The 25,474-nt window shown below is 43.8% G+C and overlaps 1 protein-coding gene across 3 annotated transcripts in view; it reads right to left on the bottom strand.

Moving 5' to 3' along the window:
• Window positions 1-1,202: 1,202 nt before the first annotated feature.
• The window catches only part of sphkap (SPHK1 interactor, AKAP domain containing), an 80,058-nt gene continuing 55,786 nt past the window's right edge, over window positions 1,203-25,474 (bottom strand). For 2 of the 3 annotated variants that reach the window (XM_035385751.1, XM_035385752.1), the window contains 9 exons: window positions 14,555-14,614; window positions 13,227-13,364; window positions 12,861-13,116; window positions 7,718-11,120; window positions 6,609-6,764; window positions 5,278-5,358; window positions 5,130-5,182; window positions 2,700-2,884; window positions 1,203-2,192 (listed from right to left, as the gene is read on the bottom strand). In XM_035385751.1, coding sequence (XP_035241642.1) covers window positions 2,046-2,192; window positions 2,700-2,884; window positions 5,130-5,182; window positions 5,278-5,358; window positions 6,609-6,764; window positions 7,718-11,120; window positions 12,861-13,116; window positions 13,227-13,364; window positions 14,555-14,614 — 4,479 coding nt within the window. In that variant the 3' untranslated portion in view covers window positions 1,203-2,045. The remainder of the gene's footprint in view (window positions 2,193-2,699; window positions 2,885-5,129; window positions 5,183-5,277; window positions 5,359-6,608; window positions 6,765-7,717; window positions 11,121-12,860; window positions 13,117-13,226; window positions 13,365-14,554; window positions 14,615-25,474) is intronic. The other variant, XM_035385754.1, reaches the window with a different exon arrangement.

A 25,474-nucleotide genomic window follows, 5' to 3' on the forward strand; every position in this document is an offset into this window, starting at 1 on the left:
CTAAAAAAAAGTTTAATTTGACGTTCAGAAAGGGGAGGTTCAGCTAACTTGTAGCCAGTACTCGCTTCTCGGACCGTCTTCTTTCTTGAATAAATCAATTTACCTCTGGAGTTCCTCCCCTCGGACATAAAAAACAACAGTAATGTTTACATCCCAATCACAACATGGATTAAGGCAAATCAAACTTGCCAACATAAACTCCTCTCTTCAAAACACACACGCACACACACAACTATATATACACACACATATATTTTTCCACCTTTACACTGTTAGAGGATGCTCCTCTCGTGCTTCTGAGGGAAGTCCTCTATGTTTTACTATTGTAATGTCCTGTAGCTGTATTGCAATGTATTAGTTTATGTGTTTTATAATGTATTTTGTCTTCAATGTGATTGTCTGTTTATTGTCGTACACCTGCCCAGGGACTGCAGATGAAAATGATCTCATAGCTATATCTGGTACAATGCACCAGAGTTCTATTGGTGAAATTTATGTTAGAATTGTACATTGTCCCTAAACATAATAAAAGAATGAAATGAAATTAAATGTTGTCATGGCGTGCATCAATTTGAGGCAAGTGGAGTTTGTATGCTGCAGCAAGTGCTAGCTAGTTGCTAGCTGCTACAGAGAGCAATTGTAGATGAGGAATGGCTCGGCTTGCTTGTTGCTGGTGCTAGACTGACTGCGTGGAGTTAGCCGAGCCTGCCCTTTAGGTACACGCACTTGCATGTTGACAGACTAATTAAGGCTGTGAAATGAGACTGAAAAGATACACACATTGAGTGTTTTTGGCTTTATTATATATCAGGATAATATATTGATAACTGAGATTAGTTTACAAGTTAATGTAAGCTAATAGCACAGCCTTAGAGATAGACCTACATGCTGGTGCCTGTCTTGTAGTGGTAGCGTAACTACATCACAAACAGGCATTGCATATCAAATACATTCTCAGTCTTTGTGTTCTTGGAAGTGTGGTCTCTTGAGATACACCCCTGGTGTAATGTGAAGTTGTTATTGTCACGTCTTTGGATTTACGTAGTGTGCCAAACAAGGAAACATACTTGTCCCTGAGATCAGGTCAAAATTTAAAATATGCTGTAGGTGTTTTCAATAGCACTATGGAAGCAGCTGGGATTGAGTTTGCATGTGTCCATTTAGCCTATTTTTTCCTTTTAAAATAAATGAATTGTGCAAAAAACGCCTTACTTAAATTTATTAATTTCAAAAGGTCAATACATTCAATAATATGGTAACAGACAAGAGTAGACGCTTTAATTGTGTGCTTTGAATGCTGACAAAACATTACTACACTAGTACACAGATAAACTCAGACAGACTAGATTCACATACAAATATTTTCAGCTTTACAAACTCGTCTCCTACTCCTCCATCACTCAGTGGTATTAAAAACTAAACCAGACCGTAGTCTTTCACTTCAAGGTGCAGCAGTTTAGAATATACAATATATACAACTATAGAAAATAATTTAAAATTATATGAATCATGGATAAATTAATTTCAGTGACAGTAAAATCAGCGGACATGTTGGTGAGTATAAACGGGTAGATTCCCCTCAATACCAGTTGCTGAATATTAAACTTTTAAAACCAACATTAATCTCTTTTTTTTGTCTGTAAAACACTTCGTAAAGTTTAATCTTGTCAAGTGGTACTAAAGAAATCTCATAATTTTCCACCCATAAAAATCTGCAGACGCAAAATTCTGATTGTGAACTATCCTTGCTATAAACAATACTGCTTTTATATTTTTTATTTTTTTGCAATTTTTACAAAATATTTATTCCTGTGCATCTGAAAATGAGAAACATGCTAATCTTAAAGGGACAGATGTCTGCTACAGCTGACAAACATTTTTTCCTCATTTTCAAAAGTGGGGGGTGAGGGCATGTAGTAGTGCAGCTGCTCTGTACTCCAGGTGAGGTCACAGTGTCACAAGACTCGGGGACTCTACAGTGAACACGACAGGGGGCACGGTGACAGCACAGGGTTCACTGTGTGGGCCAGAGCACATGAGTGGGCCTAATGAGTCTTTAGCAGCCAGTCAAACAGGCTGGACACAAAATGGCCCCCACCTTCCTCCTGCAGGTTACAGTATTGCACCACAGCGCTGAAGAGCTCTCTCACTCTCCAGGACTTCAGATTTACAAAGTGCACCACCTCCAGGAACTGCAAGACACCAAAAACACACACACACACACACACACACACACACACACAGTCAGCATCTTACTACTAAAAACTATCAATACCTAGTACAACATCAATGCTATCTTAACAGATACATGGTCATGATCTTCAATGGTAAAGCATTGTTTAAATGCAGACACGGTGGCATGTGTCCAAATGTTTCACACTATCCCTCTAGACCTTGTGGCTGCACCCAAACCAAGTTGATTTTTAAGGTCTCTTTTTAAACTTTCTTAAACAAAATTTGAAAAAAATATAACCAGGCCAGTTGGTAAAAAGGATGTACTGCATGTGATGGATTTAGATAAATAATTAAAAGCCTGTATAAGTGTGTTTTATAGTCCTAATGTTCCATATTGTTGAATCCTACTATATACCATACATATCATCAGAAGGGTTACAAATAATGTTGCGATGCAGTGTAAAATAAATACCTTTAAAGTGTATTGTAGGTATATTTGAGCCTGTCACCTGAGGAGAACCCACCTTCTCCATCTGTCTCTCTTCAGACCTCCTGAAGTAGACCACTGGCATTCCCAGTTGAGACGCAGCAATCCACTGCAAGGTCGCTCGCAGCTCCGAGTCCACACCCTCAGGCTCCAGATCACAGTTCACCACCAGCAGCTCCCTGTGACTGCTGCTGCCCCCCACTGACAGTCCTGAGATGCCCTCTGAAAGACAAGAGTTTCACTGAGCATGGGGGAGTACTGTACCACCCATATTTACATCCAGAAGGTCCAGAACGCCAGAGGATCTGCAGCAGAACCACAAAAACACAAAGTATGTGGACACCTGACACCCAGCATCTCAACCAAAATTATGAGCATTAATATGGAGTTGTTCCACCCTTTGCTTCTATAACAACCTTCACTCTTCTGGGAAGGCTTTATACTAGATGTTGGAGCATTGCTATATGGATTTGCTTCCATTCAGCCAGAAGAACATTTGTGAGGTTGGGCACTGATTGGGCGATTAGGCCTGGCTTGCAGTTGGCTTTCCAATTGATCCCAACGGTGTTGGATGGGGTTGAGTTCAGGGCTCTGCATAGGCGTAGATTTTTTTTTTTTGGGGGGGGGGGGGGGCGCAGGGGATGCGTCCACCTCAATATTTAGAACGTGTGCATTTGTCCCCCCCCCAATAAAGACATGAAAGAAGCAGAGGACCTTTAAATTGATGCATTAAATGCACAAATTGGTGCATAAACATTCACCAGAATGCAGGAAATGAAGTGTTTGATGCTCAAAATTTCCTGGAGGAGGACTGCCAGACCCCCTGCTTAATGTGTCCCCCCCGATGTTCAAACAAAACCTACGCCACTGGAGCTCTGTACAGGCCAGTCAAGTTCTTCCACACCGCTCTCAACAAAACCATTTCTATAGGGACCTTGATGTCATGCAGAAACAGGAAAGGGCCTTCCCCACACTGTTGGGGAAGCACAGAACCATCTATAATGTGATTGTATGCTGTAGCATTAAGATTTGCCTTCAGGGGTCTGGCCCAAACCATGAAAAACAGTCCCAGACCAAGGGGGTGTCCAGATACTTTTAGTCATATAGTGTACATATAGCTCAATATGGAAATGAATCCATATGAAAAACTTTATTAGGCCTGTTAAACTAGGCTGAGGCAGGGGAATCGTGCAGAAAGAAGTTAGAAGCTGCCAAAAACGTATTCAAACTTATTCTGAAAGAAATTAAATTTGTGGGAATAATATCAATTGGCCTTCGAGGCACTGAAATGACTGCTAACTGCAATTACCACAACTTTTGAGTATAAACCCCATAACAGATAAGAGCAATATTTTTCTGTCCTAGCCTCATGGAAGCTGAGAGAAGTTACTATGTGGCATTAGGTTCTGCAATTCACTGCATGTCTTGTAAAACATTTACAAGTTATTAGGGTAACAATTAGCATTTAATTAAACAAATAAATTAATAAACAAGGCTGTTTCGACTGGACCAATAATAATAATTATTTGCAAAGAGTAACCTCTTTGGATGTACACTTGGGAAAATGGGAGCACTGTAACTTTAGTTTTAACAGTATATTTTTATCTAGTCACGGGAAATTAAATGAGTCTAATTGTAGCAAATGTTTTAACACAATGGAAATCTCCTTAATTACCACAACAAAATTGTTGCTAAAAGTGATATTTGTATTTATACAGTAAATGTATAAATCCAAGACTTTGTAACTACAGCAATGTCTACTAAAGACAAACTCCATCTGCAGCTCCATCTTATTTTATTTCATTCAGTATGCAATTATTGATGCATGGATAGTATGCCTGTTAATTCATACTTCAGGTACAAAATATCAATTTCTGGTTGCAGTAAATCCCTTCATTCTCTCATATCTTTTTTTCTTGATGTGAAATATATCCCTGGTTTTCTCAGATGTTTAAATAAAGCATTGCACTTGAAATAAACATCTTCCTGTGCTGGTATATGCTCTGTAGTTGCTTTGCGGGTATAAAACCTGAAAATGATTAGTAAATCTTTTACCAGCAAGCAGCATGCACTGAAACAATCAGGCGATCAAAAAACCTTTGCATGTGATCCAAAACATTGGGGTAATTAACTGCTGAAATCCTGTGCTGCTTACCACTAGACATGCAAATGGGGAACAGGAGAGGTGCTACAACTCATTTGCCAATACTATTTATTTTACATCCTGTCACAAATTCATCTTTTCACAGACACAAGCCAGGAGAGTAAACTTGCATTGCATGAATGCAAAATGAACATGAACATTAAGTCTAAACCAAGGCAAGTTTGTCCTCTGGTAAATGTGGGATTAGTCATCATGAAGTGTGCATTGTGTCAGTTATTTAAAGAACTGCAGCACTCTCTGCCATTCTCTCACACATTGTGTTACCACAGCACGTCGGCTTGAGAGGGAGGGGCCCATATTTACCATCCACATTCTCCAGACTCCCCTTCAGAGATCTCTTCTTCTCGGTTGTTTCACTGAAGAAGAGGAAGAGGAACATTAGATAAGGATGCTCAGGAAACGCCTAAATCGTGCCACGCACGACTGAGCTTGGGCGCATCTTTTCGGTTACCTGATCAGTCTACTTGGAGGCATTTCAGAAAAAGCTTCCATGTCTGCCACGCCCAGACTGGATGCACTGCTGTTTCCATTCCTGAAATTCAAATGCAATGAAATTCAAATCTTATCTCTCCACATTTACATAGTCACTGACTTAAGTGGAGAGCAATATCAGTCTTGATGATGCATAAAGTGTCACTTTTCAGACAGTGATTCACATATTAACATCAGCTACAACTGAACTGTATTTGGCAGCATATACTTGTGCTCTCTCTCTCCCCCCCTCTCTCTCTCTCTCTCTCTCTCACTTCCTCATATCATTTTCTCAGCATAATATTCATCATCTTTCATTTTAGAGATGATAATGTGAAAGCAGGTTATGGTCACCATGTAAGAGACCACCAATCACAGATGAAGTGAAGGTAAAGAGGTGAATGAAAGTCACGTGTGTCTTAGATGAGAGCTGCATAGCTGTATCTATGATATTCACAGCAAAGCTTATGATAAGCACCGCCCTTAAGTCCTAAACTACACCTACCATAACTGCTATTATCTAACCGTATCTTATCCGGTCCCCCATCTAAAGAGAACCATTCTCTACCATCACGCTTCCTGATCCCATCACCATCTCCATACCTCCCTGTTCCATCCAACTTTACATTACATAGCATTACGTTACATTACGATCACTTGGCACACACTATTATGCAGGTTGACGTACAGTACTGGAGAACACTAAAGTTATGGCATCACAAAATGTGGCATCACAAAGAAGGCACAGAGGCGCAGAGGCCCATTTATAATCAATAAGTGCAACCAATAAGTGCAACGTTAATCAACAAAACCGATAAACCCAGCTTAACCTGCCTGCCAGTCTCTTATAATATATCTAGCTGTTTCACTGTCAGCTACCCACATGACCTTTACACGTACTCTCTTTATGAATAAACCTGAACCATTGATCATCCTACTGAAGGTGAGATCTACCTTCTCATTGCTACAGAAGTACCGCTGATTCCTCAGGCATGAATGGTTTAGATAAGTAGCCAGGACGGTGTGGTCACTTTTGCAGCGAATTGAAGGTCAGAACGCCCCCATTGCCTTTGGGTGTCTCATTCTCTGCTTCTAATCTCCGTTCCCAGCCAGCATGCAGATCCCTGGCGTGACAAAGCTCATTACAATGGCTAAGTCAGAAGCCCGCTATGAGCTGAGAAGGCCAGACCTCTGCTGGCACGAGCACAAATCAAAGAGGAAAGCGTGAGTAACTGAAGCAGTGCTAGCACGATGAGCCGATGAAGGGCAAGCAGCGCTGAAACCGCACGTCCGGGGCAAGTGACTACTGACCCCTCGCTCAGCTGGATAAAGCTACTGGTCTCTTCCTGGGGGTCGTCGTCAGGGGCGATCTGTGACCAACTTCCTGTGCTCTCCTCACTGCCAGCACTAAGAGAGAGCTCCTCCTGCCCCCCCAATGTGCACACTGCTGTCCCCTCACTTTCACTGCTGGGGAGAGCAAATGGCAGCATCACCCGCTTTGATCAATTTACGTGAATCTCATCTGGTTTCATCCTCCCACCACCCCAGCCCAATTTCACCTTTCCTACAGTCTCAGCCTCCCCCCATCCCCCTACACCACTCCATCCCCATCCACTCTCACAGGCTAAGGCATCCAGTCTAAACACCCCACACACGTCTCTGCCCCCACCTCTAGTAGCTGTGCCTGTCAAACTGATCTCAGTAGTAGTAGTTTCTTTCTGCTAAGCCTCCAGAAAATGCATAGTCTGTTTCTTCCTATGCCCATTAAACTGCTGCTGCTGTCTTTAAATAACCCACCGTCTTCATCAATGGGAGTGTAAGTGTGCCTGTGTGTGCACATGTGTGTATGTATGTGTGTGTACGTATGTGTATGCACGTCATTGATTCAGTGCGTGAGAGATTCTGTCTACCATTTACACACTGGGCATTATGGTGACCTTCGCAGATGCAGAGGAGGCAGCTGTAAATGTATTACATAGCAGCTCTACTGTCTCTAAAGCCACAACTTGAACCTGCTATCATTGGTGGAAATCCAAGGTCAACTCAACCTACTCATTAAAAGATACAAAATTTTTTCAAGATTGATTACATGTCTTATAGAAAGGTTCTGGGGAGTTAATCATTTCAGTTAACATTCTTTCAATTGAACATCATGGAAAATGAGTCCATCATATAAATAATGTACTGAACCCTAAAGGAATTCCATAAGGGAAGTGAAGTGTGGGTTGTTTGTGTTTCTAAGACTCATTCTCTTGATGTCTCAGATCAGGCACAGTGGCTTAGAAGACTGCTGTAATAGACTGGCCCTCTAAGGCTTTCACGGCTCTGTGACATTCTATCATCTAGATTTGTCCTGTCCTTCCACTGCACCAGTCGGCTCTCAGGGGGTTTAACAGACTGTAAATCCACGACCTGCATACCTGCTGTGGCGCACTGGAGCTCTCTCCATGCTCCTCTGAGGAGGGATTACTGGGACTGTCTCTCCAGGGTGTGACTGGGTCTTCTCAGCACGCTCTGTGAGCTCATCCCTTTGATCTCCCTCAATGTGGATCAGAGGGACTTCCCTGTGGACCCTTGGCGGTGTCATGCAGACAGAGTCACTCCCCCAAGTGCTGGTTAGTGGGTCCTGGCTGGACCTGCTTTTGCCTGAGCCAGGCCTTGACTGTTTAAAACCCCTCCTTCTCTCTCCCACTGGCAGGGACTTCCGTTCAACCGTGCCCTCCAGCTGACCGCCAAGTACTGACTTCCCGCTCTCCACAATGTCAGCTGCTAAGCGGTTGGCGAAAAGCTCAACATGTGGCTGTGAGTCACCAAGCCCCTCCAGGTCCTCGCTGTCCTCTGGATCGGCAATGATCTTGTTCTTTCTCATTAGGGATTCAATGGAGTTGGACCAGGTTTCATGAATGAGCATATCTGTGATCTGATCCGTCTGACCTCTCTGGTAGAGGCAGGAGTCTGACTTGCATAAGCCTGCTGCAGACACTGAGCTTGCAGGGTAGATATTGAGGGTGTCCCCGCGCACATTTCGAGCAAAGCCATCAAAAGAGTTAGCCTTGATGGGAGAGTTTACAGTCAACCTGGAGTCAGATGATCGCCGATCTGGCATGGAGGACTGCCGAATGCAAAAGGGTGACCTTGGAGATGGAGGCAACAGGCTATTACTCCACTCTTTAGTTTTGGTCATGCTATAGTCTCTGTTCTCCTTGTCCATATCTCTGAGCATGAACCTATAGAATTCCTCTGTGATGCTCTCTGTGCTGGACTGCTTAGATACACAAGTGGATCTCACATTAAGGTGACCATTCTTTCTGCTCACCACCTGTTGTACAGCTGAATTCAAGATGCTGCTGGCATTCTTTCCTGCATAGTAGTCCAGAAGCAGGTCAAAGCCACGGCCCTCACTTTCCATCTGGTTTACCATGAACCTGGAGAACTCATCTGTGATGCTCTCGCAGCTTGACTGCTTAGAAATGGAACTCCCGCGACTCAGATTCTGACCAAGCCGTGCTCCTAGGCCCAGGGTTTTAGCTAGATTTGAAGCATCGAGGTCTTCCTCTGGGATACTCTCATAGCTGGCTGCCTTCCCCCGGCTCCAGCGCTCACACTGCAGCCTGTTTCGGGGTTGACCTGCTTTCGAGGTGTCCACCACATTGAACTCTGTGCAGCTCATGATCTTGGCAGTGACCTCAGAAGCAAATGCAGCAAAGGGGTCAGGAGGCTCATCCGGATTCACAGACTCATCCATCACCCGGTTGACCAGCCGCTCCATTAGCTCTGGTTGCTCCTCTGTTTTGCGCTTGATCTCACTAAGACGTGGTGGACGGTGTTTCTTGGTAACCACTGTGCTGCTTTGTACCTCCTTCCTCCTTATTGAAGGGCGACAGGGCAAAAAATAACCCTCTGGTCCCACCCCGGACCCACCTTTAAGGGCACAGAACCAGGGCTGTTTCCCACTTGAGTTCTCCAAACAAATTGCTGCAAGTTCTGTGGCCATGGAAACCACAGTGCTTGCAAGATCATCTGCAAAACAAGACACAGGGGATCCGAACTCCTCTTCTGTCTTTGACATGACCATGGGCCCTGAAGAGGACAGTGATTGCTGAGGGGTCAGCACAGAAGATTTACTTTCATTTTCTCTCACTGCTCTGCCCTTGAGCCTGTCAATACTGGCTGATGAATCGATTGGGGTGGACAGCTCTGTGGGAGGATACTTTGGGTCAGTAGAGTTTGGAGATCTGTTGCTCTTGCAAGGCTGGAACTGGAAGTCAGGGCCTTCTTTGATGGGGGAGGTGGTGCCTGTCATCAGAGACACTTTCTGCTGATCATTATCATTACGAGAGCACAGTGAGCCTGTTTTATCCTCCTCCTCCAGCACACTTTCTTCTTTATTCTTCCCTGAAAAGGATAACGGCTTACCTGTGCAGTGAAGCAGACTGTTCTGGTGCTCACAATTCTCAGGGTGACTGAGCGCAGTGAGATTCTGTAATTGGCTTAATGTCTCCCTGCTTGGTTTTATGGCAGCTTCACAATCTTTGGAGTGGACTTCAGTTTCTCGTGTAACAAGTGACCCTTTATCACACTTTGAAATGTCACTGATTTTCTTTGATGTTATAGAAAGTACATCGAACAGAAGGTTGTTGATACTTTCCAGAAGAAAGCCCTGAATGTCAGGCACATCTTTGCCAGGGGCCTCCAACTCTTTTCTCTTCATAGCTTTCTCGAGGGCATGTTTAAAAATGCTGTCAGCAACCATGTGGGTAGAATCATCAACATCAATCTCATCAACACTTGGTTTTTCCTGATGCGTTATGGCCTCCACAATTTTGTATTGGGTAGATTTCAGGAAGTCTGAAATGCTCTTACACTCCCCAGACTGAGAGAGAACTGCTGACGCCTCATTGAGGAGAACCCGAGCGACGCTGGTACAAAACGGCTGGATGCTGGTTCCCTCTGCAATGTCGCTGTGAAGAGTGATGGCAGTAGAAGCCTGTGCTGCAGACAGGAGTCCAACTGATGGGGAATAGGTCTCACCTGGAGGATATGACCCTTGGGACTCATCTTCCTCCCCAGCAAGATCCACCACAGCAACTGCACCCACCATCTGCGCCATGCTACACACTGCAGAGGAGACGGAGTAGTCCTCGCCAGTTGAGTCCTCCCTACTTTCAGCCTCCTCCTCCTCCTCCTCTGGCTTTCTCTCCAGTGCTAGCTGCTCTGTAACCTGGGGGCTGGAGATTGTCCCAATCACATTAGCTGCACATGCCAGAGCCAGTTCCACAGCTTTGGGAGAATGTCCAGGTTGAAGCAGGGGGCAGGGCTCAAACCCAGGGGGCTGGTGAGGGGCATCTTGCTCTGTCGTGGTATTTGAGGACACGCTCCCAGGCCAATCTGCCACCCCTTCACAGTTATCAGGACTCTGCACTATGACAATTTTAGGAAGCTCGAAGGACCGAGTGCGTGCATTCGGGAGGTCTTCCGTGTGGGTGCCTGCAGACACGCTTACAGCCGCCTCTGTGCTGAAGGAAGGTGAGTCCTGGGACAGGCGGATGAAAGCATCCTGCAGGACGGATTCTGCCAGGTTGGTGGCATAGTGGCCAGCAGACTCCTGTTTGCTGAGGGGGCTGGGCTGTCTGCCATGGCTGACTCTCTGTGGGTTGGTCCCAAATGGACAGGACCCCGGGGGCGTTTCTGATGCGGCACATATGGTCACCTCTGAGTCCTCACTCCCGTCCCGCTTACTTAGGCGTACCCTCAGACCTCGCGGCACGCTACTGCGCGCGCCCTCCTCAGGGGGCTCAGTGACAGCATCCCCACAGTCAGCATCTGCAGGAAGAGATATGCACAGTCATTAGTGCAGTGGTCCAGTCAGCCCCGTCTGCGCATCTGCAGGGAGGGACATGCACTGTTGAACCAGGGAGATACATCTTTTGTAAAACAGCCAGCCGTCTGATGCTTCCTGGGAAATCCCTCCTCCTCCTCCCCTAACCAACAGAGTTTATCTGGGATGATCTGATCGTGCATATTGGAGAAGCGGAGGAGAACATAACCTTCACACTGTGTTAGTTCCAATTTCATACGAGAGATTAATTATAGATTAGGAAGGACCCTGAAATCCTAAGGCCATAATCATGCTGATGATGATATGCATTGATTCATTTTACTGGAGTTGCTTTCAGCTACACGCATTCCAAGGCATGCCCAGAGAAGAACGGGTCCAGTAATTAAGTGTTACAAAGGGAAGGTGACAGGCCGCCCAAATAGGGATGCTCATTTTAGATACGGCTGAATGCACAGGAATATGTATCTATTATTCATTTTGGTTCAAAGTGAAATGATATGAATCTGCAAAGTGACCTTTGTCTAGCTCATATAACTTATAATCATATAACTTTAGATACAGGCACAGATATCTCATTTAAGATATGACATGGAAGGAATAAGCCACCCAGAGGAAGGAGCTCAGCTAATGAAATTATATACCATATGGTACTGCACTGGTACAGCGGTACTGGTTCATATTATTTCTTATTAGCACAGGTCACTCTAAAGATGAACAAGATAATTTAGTGTAATACAAACAAGTGGCGGAGAGTATATTGAACAACACAATTCATTTGTTACATGAGTAGTGCTGTAGATTATTAAAGGTGCAATAGAAAGGTACTGGGTAGGGCTGCACCAGCTTTTCTTAAGTTCTCCCTTAAGTTGGAATGTAAAGGCTACTAGTTACTAAGCTACTACTAGCTACTACGACTAGGCAGCTACTAAATTTGCTTGCACCATGTGTCCTTAACACAAAACTTAGTAGGGTGTAAGCTCTTCGCAAAGTAATGGAGCAACCAATATGGCATCAACCACACTTCTGAATTTCCCCATGGGCTATAATGGAGAAAACTGAGTTCCTTTTTCTACCAAACTAATGGGTTTGCACTCATATTTTAAACACAGTTATACCCATAATGTTGCCGGGGTTTTTAAGCAATTCTTCAAAATGGGGAAAGAAAAAAAGCAAGAAAAAAGGAGCGTTGTGAGGATGCCAAAAACATAGGAAAACAGTGATCTATGGAAGGTGCTCTTTGAAAACAGTCTATTCAATTGGCTGAGAACGAGAAAAAACTATAATAATCAAGGCACTATTCTTTAGTATAATTATTAAAAATGACTTTATTAATACGGCATGTCCATGGAGGAGATTATTTTAAAAGCATGTTGTACCTAAGCGTTTTGTCTTTTTTTCTTGTTATCAACCAATTCTTTAATACATTTGAATTGGTTTGTCATTGAACAATATTAATTACATCGTTATTCCAGGTCAATGGCCTGCGTAAATATTTAGTTTATATTTAGGGTTGCCTTCTAACTGTGATGTCTGGTGTAACAGGTTTTTAGTAGTGCGCAAGTTGTAACCTAGTAAAGACTTACATTACAACTAGGCTTAGTTTCTTACTTATGCGCAGCTGGTGCAACTGGCCCGTGGTGAATAGGGAACCGTAAGTAATGACAGTGAAAGCTAAAGACGTGTGGTACAAACAACAGGTGTTGTTGCACATCTGGGGCAGTCACCATTTCGGAACGGGTCCTCCTCGCTGTCATCTCCCAGGTACTCGGAAGCGGTGAGAAAGTCCTCCTCGATGGAGGAGACCGAGCGGTTAGTGTCATCTTCACCTCGCTGTCCCACGGAGCGGCCGTGTGGCTGCTGCTCCTGGCCCGACTCCAGGCCAATCAGAAATTTGTTGATCTGGTATATGATGCTGCTGGGCTGGGTGAGTGACTGACCCCTTACACACTGTACCAGACACACGTCCGCTGTACGCTGACCCTGAGGGCAGGAAAAGCATCACATTTAAGACAGTGCCACTCACTGAACTGTGTTCATTGGAGCCACTGCTTTTGGTGGGCGGAGTCTGCGAAAAGGAGTGGTGGAGTTACCTGATGGTGGGTGGACTCTGGTGGAAGAGTATTGCTGACCTCAATGCCACCCAGGAGCAGGATCTCATTCTCTTTTGACTGTCGCATGTTCAGAGAGTTGATAAGTTTGGGCAGATCAGGAGAAACAGAGGCCAGTTTCTGTAGGAGAAAGGGATAGTTTGTCTCAACAGTCCTTCCACAGAGTTCCATTCTATCACCAACAAAAAGGAATACCAAGAAACTACACTTCTGGTCTCTCTGTTGGGAATTAAGTTTTCACACACTAAATAACAACACATACAGTAACAGATATAACAAATGCTGCATCCATAACAACGAACGACCAGTATTGGGTTAGGGTTAGCCTTTTGTCTCCAGAACAGTCTGAATTCTTTGTGGCTTGGATTCAACAAAGAGCCTGAAACATTCCTTAATGATTCTGGTCCATCCTGACTAAATAACATTCTAGTCTAAATAGTTCCTGCAGATTTTCCAGTCACACATTCATGCCACAAACCTCCCATTCCACTTCATCCCAAAGGTGCTCTATTAGATTGAGATCTGGGGACTGTGTAAACTGGAGTAAACTAAAGTCACTGTCATGTTCATGGAACCATCTTGAGAAGAAGCACGCTTTGTGACATGGTGCATTATCCTGCTGTAAAAATCAATTCGAAAAAAATGTAGACTGTGCCTATACAGTGATGCACATACTCATCAAGTTTCTAGGTATGCTGTGGCATTCAAAAGATGGATCTGTGGATTCAAGCTATTTATCTCAAATTCTGACCCTACTATCTTCACAGCAGAGATTAAGATTCATCAGACCAGACAATGTTTTTACAATCTTCAGTGATCACATGCCAACTGTAGCTTCATCTTCCTGTTCTTAGCTGACAGGAGTGGAGCCCAGCATGGTTTTATGCTGTAGCCCATCTGTTTCAAGGTTTGAAATGCTGTGCATTCAGAGATGCCCTTCTTCACACCGCTGCTGTAAACAGCTGTTATTGAAGCATATTTGTGGCCTTTCTGGTGGACCTTGAACAAGTCTGCCCATTCACCTATGACCTCCTCATTAACAAAGTGTACTCACCCACAGAACTGCCATTCTCTGTAAGCTCTAGAGACAGTACTGCATTAAAATGCCAGGGCAGCTGGTTCTGAGATTCTGAAACCAGTCACTTAGATCACACATCTTGTGCCCATTCTAATGTTTGGTTAAACAACAACAAACCTCTTCACCATGTCTTCTTTCTTTATATATTGAGCTACAGCCATATGATTCAATGTTTGGAGGAGTATTTGTATTACCTACATATAGATATATGGGTAAAAGTTAAAATGTTTACCTTGATGTGACTGTCATCACGGTGATCCAAGCCGCCCTGATCCAGGTTCACAAAGCAGACCTGTGGAGAGAGAAAGAAAGCTTTCAGTCCAGCATCATGTCAAAGACTGGTGCTTAGAGATACGTGACACACTCTAGGGCACAGGGGAGAACTGATACAAGGTCCTGTCTTTATTCCATACTTTCATTCACTAATCTGGGGTGACTTATGGTTCATCACTTCATTTGACCTAGTTCCTTTTCAGACAACTGAAGCAACGAAGCCAGGTGTTTCCTCTCACACCAGTGATGGGGCACACCAGCACACCAAGCTCACCCCCCGAAACCCTAGCACAGAGTAAAGGCCTCCCCTCACAGATTTCTCCCTTCAGTCCTTCTCTCACAGATATCTTGCTCTGACCCCTCCCTCACAGATATTGTTCCCCTGCACTCTTGGCCCCTCCCTCACAAATTTGTGGAGGGTTTCATTTTCTAAACTCTGAGTTTAATGTCCTGTAACACCATAACGTCACAGCTTCCTGCTCAGCGCTACCCTGCTGCTCCCGCGTGATTTACAGGAGTGCTGCATGCCATTATAAACACATCCGGCCCGGTCACATCCTTGGTTATGGGTCCTCAGGCTCACCAGTGACTCACTCTCAATCTGTAATGTGCTTGCTGCAACAGAGATACGGCTTCAAGGGCCATTTTTCTGCCATCGCGCGCCACGTATTTGGCTGTTCTATTAAAGAAGCCAATATCGATGTGGACAAAACTGGGAACATTTACTGTTCACATGCATCAGCGGGCAATTATTCTTTGAGGAAATAAAAATATATTCCGTATGCTATTTACATCTGTCATTTCCCTTTGGCTGATGTGAGATGCTTGCTGAAAGGAGGGATCTGTGAGAGGTTGAGTGCTGCTGCCCCTCTGCCTCAGTGCCTTACAGTCTTTTTTTGTTGTTGTCAAATGAATTCACACATCAATTTGACAGAAGCATTTCTGCAATATTCAGCACGTTTCTTGCACACCTGCACTTTTACCAATGAAAACCACTGTCTCTGTTTATACAAGCTCTTTCTTCCTGGATGAGGAGACACATTGCATGCTTCAAAAACCTTCAGCAGGAGGGAGACTCCACAACATTAACGCCTTATGGCGCATCCATTTGTCATATCATCAGTTTTATTTGATTGATGGGGTTTCGCTGGTTACAGGTGTCCTGCGGCGTATTGACTTCTCAGCCTGGTTTAACTTCTGAAAGCTGTCTGAATGCACCATTTTATTTCACTGCCTATTGCTTTTAACTCTGAAGCCTCACCCATTTGGCTTGACTCTAGATATGTACCTGTTTATGAGGGTCCATAACCAATTTGCGTCAGTTCAGAGGTCCCTTCTGTGCCTGAACCTGTACATTGAACTGAGCTGAGTTCAACAATACAAATGTCTGTGACAATTTGTTAACCAAATTAAACTCAGCAAAACCTGCAATTTAACTGTGGAATTAAAACACTGAGGCACAGGCAATGTGCAGGCACAGTTGAATCCGGTCAAATGAAACATGTTGCAGAAATCATATGTAACTGAAATTACAGTTTGGCCTAACATTAAAAAGCTATGCTTGATGTGGGTGAAGGATGATAATGCAGCAGGGGAAAAAATCTCCACTACTCAATGTGTCTAACTTGAGTATGGCACACTGGAATCTGACTGACACACCAAAGCCAGGTACATGAATATTCAGCGAGCTGGCATTATAAAAACCAAATTTGGGTCTCATCCAAATGTGGGCCTCATCCCCTCTTCCTCAATTTAAGTGCCTTCTGGTTGGCCAGGTGAGGTTTCTCCCATATTGTTCTCAGCTGCCAAAACCTCTTGACAAAACCATTTCTATGTCGACCTTGCTGTGTGCCTGGGGACATTGTCATGCTGAAACAGGAAAGGGCCTCCCCCAAACACAGAATTACAGGCACATTGAGAAAAGCGCTAAAATTTGTGATATTTAGAAATGTAATTTCTTCAGTCGTAAAAAATTCTGCTCACTTCTCCCTTCCCTTGCTCCTGCTATTTCGATTGAACTTTTACATATGTACTTTCTCTCTCCTTTTACTCATCAATCCCACTGGGGATGCACAGCTTTGGTTGTTTGTGTCAGCAGGGACCGCACACAAATTGATGGCATTTCACGCAATTGTTTTTAGTCTCTTTAGACTGCATTTGCCAACCTGGCACTGCTTTTCTTCCCAGGAGTGATGGGTATGTGAGGTGATGCTGTGACTGGCTACTTTGGCGACTGCTGCTTATGTGTTCGACATGTAATTTTCACGTAGCTCGCATGCCAGGTCCATGATGAAGTCACTCATCAGTAATTCCAGAGCGTCCTCTGGTCCCGATTGCTTGCGTGATTTTTCTATCCTGTAGTCTATTCAGAGTTTATACGAAGTCGCCATTTCAGTGAAAAACTGAAAGTAAGTTGGAGGCATCATCTCCAGAGTTATAAACCCATCATTTCTATGATTACAATGCTCACAATTATTGATGCCCACGCTGAAGTAATCAAAGTAAATCATCATCATCAAACGATTGCAGTGAATTAAATTTGTGGGAGTATATGTGTGAAATTAGTTTCGATAGCGCTTGACCCAACAATTTGAATCAAAGCGTTGGTCATTCAATTGCTGAAAGCGTGCCGGTGGAGAGAACAACCCATTCACACCTGGGTGTCAGCACCTGTTCCCTACTGTCTAGCAGGTGGGTTTTGCGAAGAAAATGTCACAAAATATTATTTCTTTAATGAGTCGATTTTTTAGAATTCTAACAGCACAGTTATTTTAACCCCAGCTAAGTCATGGAAGACGGAGGGTATTGCATTTGTGGTATTGGAGTAATTTGCATTTTAAAGTCCAAAAGCCCAGTGGCATCAGCTCTAGTGTTAAGCCATAATCCTACTCTATTTGTTACATACGTTGAATTATGGCTAATAGACTGCTACTGTAGATGAGCTGTTTGTGTTGTGAAACACACCTCAGGTCTCCATGCCTATTCTATGCTGCTGCACTTTGAAACCATCATCATCCTCACCCCTATGTGGTTCCTAATCTTCATAAGCCTTACTGGCCCTGGTTCTGCGAGTTGATCTTCACCTGTTTCAACTTCAGCACTGTGGACAGTACTCGACAAAACCATTACCGCTGACACACATACAGCAAACACGGCTCTGCTCCGGACATTTTCAGCACTTTGAAGTTTAATGTTTTTCTGTGTTCCAATCTGTTTCCCTGACCTTTGATTTACTGCAAAAAGGTTCCTAGTTTGAACAAGCAATTTCAGTCTGATGGAGTGAAAGAAGGGATGTAGGGATATAGGGGTAGCAAGTGCAACCTGTAATTACCTTTGATAAAGAACCTCTGTCCACTAAGAATGGGGAAATACACTGATTTGGGACAAAGACATTATTTTTTAAGTGGGGGGCTATGTATAAAAAGGGCTGTTATTTCTGTGAAAAGACCTGATAAAAAAGTGTATAAAAATACCCTTAAATAAACGCTGAGAATGTGCACTTCAACCACATGTGAATTGTTTGATTACAAATCTAAAATTGTGGAGTACAGGGTCAAATAAAAAAATAATAAACCTTTGTCTTGGTAACTTTGTCAGGTTACCAAGATCCAGTTGATCCAAGGAACAAATGCACCCTTCTCACAAAATCTGGAGTTCAGACATTTCTGAAATCTATATAGCTTTCTGTTGCATTTATGTATGCAGAGCAAGAGCCTTGATTTAAATAACAATAAAAGTACTCTCTTCACCTGTTCATTGAGAACACAGGAGAGAGAGGGTGAGGGAATACAAGAATAGGAAAAAACAAAAGAAGAGAAAGAAATAATGCAATGTGCTAAAACAGACTTGCCGAACCTTCTATTTACCATTTAACCAGTCGTTATGAGTGAATGACATTGTCAGGGAGCGACAAAGAGCTGGAGTGAGAATATGGGAAAAAAGTGTGGAATATGGGAATTCTGTCACAGTTACTGAAGCAGCAGGTCACCAATAAGTGAACACGAAAAAAATCAGCTGTCGGTTTTCAGCAAACACATTTTTCATTCCAGGCTAAGACAAAAATAAACATGACAGCAATTTGGGATTTGAGTCGAATTGATGAGCACTCAAATGTTCTGTGAAAGAACTCATTCCATTGGAGAAGAGTGATACATTTTGTTGGTTTGGCTTGATATCGATGCTTTCTGCATGACTAGCATATTGTGGTATCTTGCAGAGAGACATGCAGCTGCCACCATGTAAGTCTGGAGATCTCCCCTCAGTAAGCAGTAAATGAACTGGCAAATGTACACCTGCGCTGGAGAAAACTGGGTCATCAGCCAATTGGGACCTCCAATCTCTGAACCCTCAACCAATCAAGATCCCCGGAATATTGAACCTTCAATCATAAACACTGAATATCCAACCAATCCACATCCTAGGAATTCATCAAATTTGGGTAAATAGAAAAGGGTTATTGCAGGCCTACCCATCCATGTAATTCTTCCAAATTAGATTTAAGCATTTTCATTAAGTTACAATGACAGTTTTTTTGTTTGTTTGTTTTGGCACCAGGAAGTAGATTTGCAGTGTGTCTTGCAATTTTATTAACCTGAATCAAATCAGGAATTCCATAATGAACTTCTCCTAATGGTAATTATATGAATATGACATCCAGTGCTGATTGGGGAAAACAACAACACAGAAATATTTCTGAGCAGCCTTTTTTAACACTCAGGGGAAACAATCTGCAAGTTTTAAATCTCAGTCTTGTTTGTTTTAATGCAAATTTGGCAATAAATATTAGTTGTACGCTCTGTGTCCAGTTCATCCTGCCTAGCTATGAAGTTACCTAAAGGTGACAGACACACAAAGAATATAAGCACAAAACTAGAGTGATATATTCCACCACTCTACTATGATTGCCACAATACTATCAATATAATTATATTCAGTATTATTTCTCATAATTAAAACTGAAAATTAATTCATTCCTTTGTTGCCAGGTCTCTGTGAATTAATGAATGATATAACACCTAATAATTTCAATGCAACAGCACATGCAACAATAAAAACATCCACTTTACCATGTGCAGTGTCACGTTCCTGTTTGCTGGCCGATTAGCAAACCAACCGTAATTCAGAGGCGTGGCTTTTTGTGCCACACTTTTATTTTGACAGAACAATCTTTTGCAATCGAGTCTGAGGGTTGAATGTGATCCTTTCAGCAGTAAATAATCTCACGTGTGGTAAATCTCCTAAAAGTGGAACTGATTCTGTGATTTCATTTGTGTAAATGTCATTTTAAATACTCCTTACCTGAACCTGGCAATGTTAGTGAATGTTTTGGGCATAATTCCCATGTGATCATACTGCTCAACTGTGATTATAAGATTACTGCGGCAATTTTAGGCAGCATATTGCTTTGTTTACCATCACAGCTGGTAGATCATGCTCAATCTGGTTTAATTTATTGGAGGAATTGGTAATAATATTTGTTTATTGTTTGTTTATACAGTGAAATATTAATATTATCATACATTTTATGTTTGTTGTGTACAACAGTAGCATTCATTACAAAGCTACCTTACAGCTTATCAAAGTGCAATGTCCTTGACTTTGGTAATCACTAATCGCTTATCACCACCATGTTTTGTCAGCAAAAATTAATTCCATAATTTTGCCATGGCAGCAAAATTATTTTATTTGCCTGTATATTGCAAGCCATAAATTTATCTTGCCATGGTGGCCTGTGGCTTTGATTAGAATGAAATCAAATTAAATATGTAATTACACCACCATTCATATTTACTAAATAACAATGTCCTTATGTAAATATAAAAATGAAGGCATAAAACTCATACTTTTTGCTAATCTTTAACCATGAACGGACGTTTTTAGGTTTTTAATTCTTGGCTCTGAGACGATCTGGCAGTAAAAGACGGAAGGAAAATCCAGGCTTGTGTATCCAGCATTAGAACTCTCCACACTTTCTAAAGGAACAGAGGAGCTGAGTATACTGATTTAAAATGCATATTAAAAACTGAAAAAGCTCTGAGAAGGCGAGGCGTGTGGTGTAGCCTGTGTGAGCAGCTGACTCTGGAGCTGTGTGTGAGTGAGCCTGTGTGAGCAGCTGACACTGGAGCTGTGTGTGTGTGAGCCCGTGTGAGCAGCTGACTCTGGAGCCGTGTGTGAGCCTGTGTGAGCAGCTGACTCTGGAGCTGTGTGTGAGTGAGCCTGTGTGAGCAGCTGACTCTGGAGCTGTGTGTGAGTGAGCCTGTGTGAGCAGCTGACTCTGGAGCTGTGTGTGAGTGAGCCTGTGTGAGCAGCTGACTCTGGAGCTGTGTGTGAGTGAGCCTGTGTGAGCAGCTGACTCTGGAGCTGTGTGTGAGTGAGCCTGTGTGAGCAGCTGACTCTGGAGCTGTGTGTGAGTGAGCCTGTGTGAGCAGCTGACTCTAGAGCTGTGTGTGAGTGAGCCTGTGTGAGCAGCTGACTCTGGAGCTGTGTGTGAGTGAGCCTGTGTGAGCAGCTGACTCTGGAGCTGTGTGTGAGTGAGCCTGTGTGAGCAGCTGACTCTGGAGCTGTGTGTGAGTGAGCCTGTGTGAGCAGCTGACTCTGGAGCTGTGTGTGAGTGAGCCTGTGTGAGCAGCTGACTCTGGAGCTGTGTGTGAGTGAGCCTGTGTGAGCAGCTGACTCTGGAGCTGTGTGTGTGTGAGCCTGTGTGAGCAGCTGACTCTGGAGCTGTGTGTGAGTGAGCCTGTGTGAGCAGCTGACTCTGGAGCTGTGTGTGAGTGAGCCTGTGTGAGCAGCTGACTCTGGAGCTGTGTGTGAGTGAGCCTGTGTGAGCAGCTGACTCTGGAGCTGTGTGTGAGTGAGCCTGTGTGAGCAGCTGACTCTGGAGCTGTGTGTGAGTGAGCCTGTGTGAGCAGCTGACTCTGGAGCTGTGTGTGAGTGAGCCTGTGTGAGCAGCTGACTCTGGAGCTGTGTGTGAGTGAGCCTGTGTGAGCAGCTGACTCTGGAGCTGTGTGTGTGTGAGCCTGTGTGAGCAGCTGACTCTGGAGCTGTGTGTGAGTGAGCCTGTGTGAGCAGCTGACTCTGGAGCTGTGTGTGAGTGAGCCTGTGTGAGCAGGGCTTTGCTCCCCAGCACGGCTCTGGCTCTGTCTCAGACGCGGTCCCCTCTCAGCCTGTTACCGTCTGCTCTCTGCCTGCCTGAACAAAGCACAAAATGTGAAAGGAGGGCAGACCGTCCTACTGCCCATGAAAAACAGCTCTGAAGCGTGATACAGTCTTTGAAGTGATTGTTTGACTTACATATACCTCTTGACCTTAAAAATCTATATTCAACATGATTTTCTATTCCTAAAATGACCTTTAACAAATATGGGAGTCTGAAAATTTAATAAGATGTTAGTTTGATTCTAGAAACGTCCACTTTATATTCAGTTATCAAGAACAGCAAATTGGTATTCAGTACTACGGACTACCTTCACAAGAAATGTATGCTCTGTGAAATAGTTTTAACACGATCTTCTGTTCACTAGAAACTTTCACATAGTACAGATGAGCCTTTCCCTAACTACTCTCAATGTCTGTTTCCAGTAATAACACAATCTTGTGATCGTTTTTAATGTAGTTTCAGTGAGCCTTCACAAGTTATGCTTTCTTTGCATTGTGTACATTTGGCAACTACATCTATTACTTCTCTTTGCACCAAGATGTTTTCATTTCTATTGCATCAGATTACTCTATTTTATGGGCTGACTCTAAGTTACAGAACTTAGAGCTGCATGCCTATTTGTTACAGAAATATTTACATGCGATTTTAAAGTCGAAGACAAACAAACCACCGGTTATACAACTACACAAACAACACAGAGACCCACTGAAGGCCAATATACACTCTGGTGTGTGTGTGTGACCCCAGGCTTATCCCAGGGTCTCACTGCATGGACAGGGATGAAGAGTTGGGTCGCCAGTCTCGTGGCTATACAGCAGCCAAACGTGTATTCACACCGTAATGAAACTCGGAGCCCTGGCAGTGGGTGGGCATGTGGGCCCTCTAATGGGAGGGCTCAACCTGAGGCCCTGTGTGTCCCGCCATATTCAGGGGAGAGGAGAGCTTTGATGTCCAGAGCTATCTGTGCTCAAAATCTCCTTTTATTAACAGCAGCTGGGCCCTCATGCAGCTCTACACACACAATGCTCAGACACACAAGCACACACACGCACGCACGCACGCACGCACGCACGCACACACACACACACACACACACACGCACGCACGCACACACACACGCACGCACGCACGCACGCACGCACGCACACACACACACACACACACACAAGCACACACACGCACGCACGCACGCACGCACGCACGCACGCACGCACGCACGCACGCACGCACGCACACACACACACACACACACACACACACACACACACACACACACACACACGCGCAGGGAGGTGTGATGGCATTCCCTGGGCACTGTGCTGCAGGCTTGGCCCTGTCACTCTGCACATCACTGGGGTCACTGCTCTCTGGGAGCTGCTGAGTGGGTCCACTCCTGTGGATCTCTTGTTAATGCAGGGTCATATGATGTAGGTGACATGACAAAGCTAGCTGGGTCTGTTCTTATCATGATTTATTCCTATGTTCTCTTATTCTTCTTATGTGATTCCTGGGATCAGCTTGGTGTAGCCACCAAAACCTGCGGTGGAGTCAGACCTGAGAAAGGGACAATGGTGTTTTGGTCCTAATTTCTCTACATTACCCTCTGCCTCGCCCACTCCTGGCCCATACCCAGCACGTGCCAAGCCCTAAACTGCACAACCAGAGTCCGTTTCAAATGCATCCATTATTAATTCACAGTTCTGCTTTGGAGGAACAGAGAGCAGCATTCATGAAATATTCAGAATTAATTACACCTGATCCTCTCATTCAGACAGGATCCTGTATTGCACTGAAGACTATTAATGCCTTGCCATAACAAACACATTAACACAGTGCCATCCCCGTGCTGTTACAGTGAAGGAGGAGTGAAATCCAGCTAAACGCCAATGCTCAGCCCCTACCCCAGTGATGCACATTAGCCATATCAGAGTGCTACACACTCACGGCACATCAGCTGTAGAAGAGTGATAACTGAATTCAGCCAACCAGACAAAGGATTATTAGACGGCCAAATTTCAAAAGTCATAAACGGAACTTTCCAAGACCTCTGGGGTTAAGACCCTCTTAGTGTCATGTGCTCTAAGGACCTCTGTGAGTCCGGCTTTCACGTCATTGTACACGTCGCCCGGGTTGGTGCCGTGAGGAAGTGGCCTACACCCCGAGAATGTTTGTCAGATGCGGCTGCGTGACATGTGGTCCCTCTGCAGAGGAGGAGGGGGTGTTTAGTCTATTCAAGCTCAGTCCGCAGTCTTCTTCATATTTGTATAGATTGCTCAAGCCAAAATGTCTTCTCTTGTTTAAAACTGATGGTAATTTATTGAACTTTTGAGCTGTAAAGGTTAAAAAAGTGTCACTTGCTTTCAGCTTTCTGCGCACATAATCCCTATATTAAGATGGATGGACAGCAATTGGATGTTCGTGTATTTGGATGAGGGTGTATCTGGATGGAGAATGTATATCAAGGTTGTTGCAGCTAGCTGAATATTGCACGCAGTTTCAAAACAACTGAACTCTGAGACTCTGAGAAGCAGTCTGATTGATGGTGTGGACTTCTTTTTCGAAGAAAACCTCCACTTCTTAGAGAAATGATGGCAGGAGTACAATAGTCAGAATTTTGAAGATATCACTTTCTAATTCACACACTAAATGACAAGACTTTGACGTGAATGAAGGGAGGCACTTCCTCCTCGTTCAAGACAAGATCACACGCAAGTACACTCATCTTGTTCTTCAAAAATATTTATTATTCTGATATATATATATATTTATAACTACAGTAAATATGAATACGGCAAACAATTCCAGAGGGTTTGTTGTCATGGATATGCTTTTTTGCACAACTTTATTTTGAATGGTGTTAATAAATATGGACTAGACATAGGAATAAATTAAAAAGCATCATATTTATGATGTAGGGAAGGATACGGTTACTTATGTTATTGAACTGGTTGGCCTAAAATATTTGAAATTCATGTCTTCATTCAGCATTTCACACACCTGCTTAACTAGAACATATTCTCCCTGGTTTTGCCTCATTTAGTTTATGCCGGACAACCATCTTTTTTGCTTTCACGTCATTATTAACAAAAGCACATTTTAAATGTCTTCCTCCTATTTAATCTCAATAATTTCACCAGGTGTTGCCATGTTTTTAACGTGTTAAACAAATGGTCAGTAGTGTAGCGTCACATTATCACAGAGACAACAAAACCCTGCCCACAGGCCTTCTCCGAAGTATGAACGTCGAACGTGATGCTACACCTTTATTTGTGTCACGTGACACTTGCGGAAAGTGTTCAGCGACAATGCATAAATTAGGCTTGAAGAGTGAAGTGAATGTTTAAGAGTACTATTAGAAAACGTTTTCTGGGGTTCACCAATGACAGCGAAGCCTGTTGCCAATGTGTGGCAGTTGCTGGGTTAAATGAGCTATCGTTAGTTTTGAATGATTACATTAGGAATGCAAATGAGAGGCTGCTGTCTCTTCACCGCACAGAACGGACAGGCTCGGGGTTCTAAAGTCACGGACAGGCAGGGGCGAGGACAGGCAGGGGTGAGGACAGGCAGGGGCGAGGACAGGCAGGGGTGAGGACAGGCAGGGGTGAGGACAGGCAGGGGCGAGGACAGGCTGCTGCCACGGGTTTCATGTCAGAGTGAATTAATCCGATGGACGGGACACCACAGATAATCCTGTTTTCTTGCTTTATTACACCTGTACTCTCA

The sequence above is a fragment of the Anguilla anguilla genome, chromosome 12 (assembly GCF_013347855.1).
Source record: "Anguilla anguilla isolate fAngAng1 chromosome 12, fAngAng1.pri, whole genome shotgun sequence".
Lineage (NCBI taxonomy): Eukaryota > Metazoa > Chordata > Actinopteri > Anguilliformes > Anguillidae > Anguilla > Anguilla anguilla.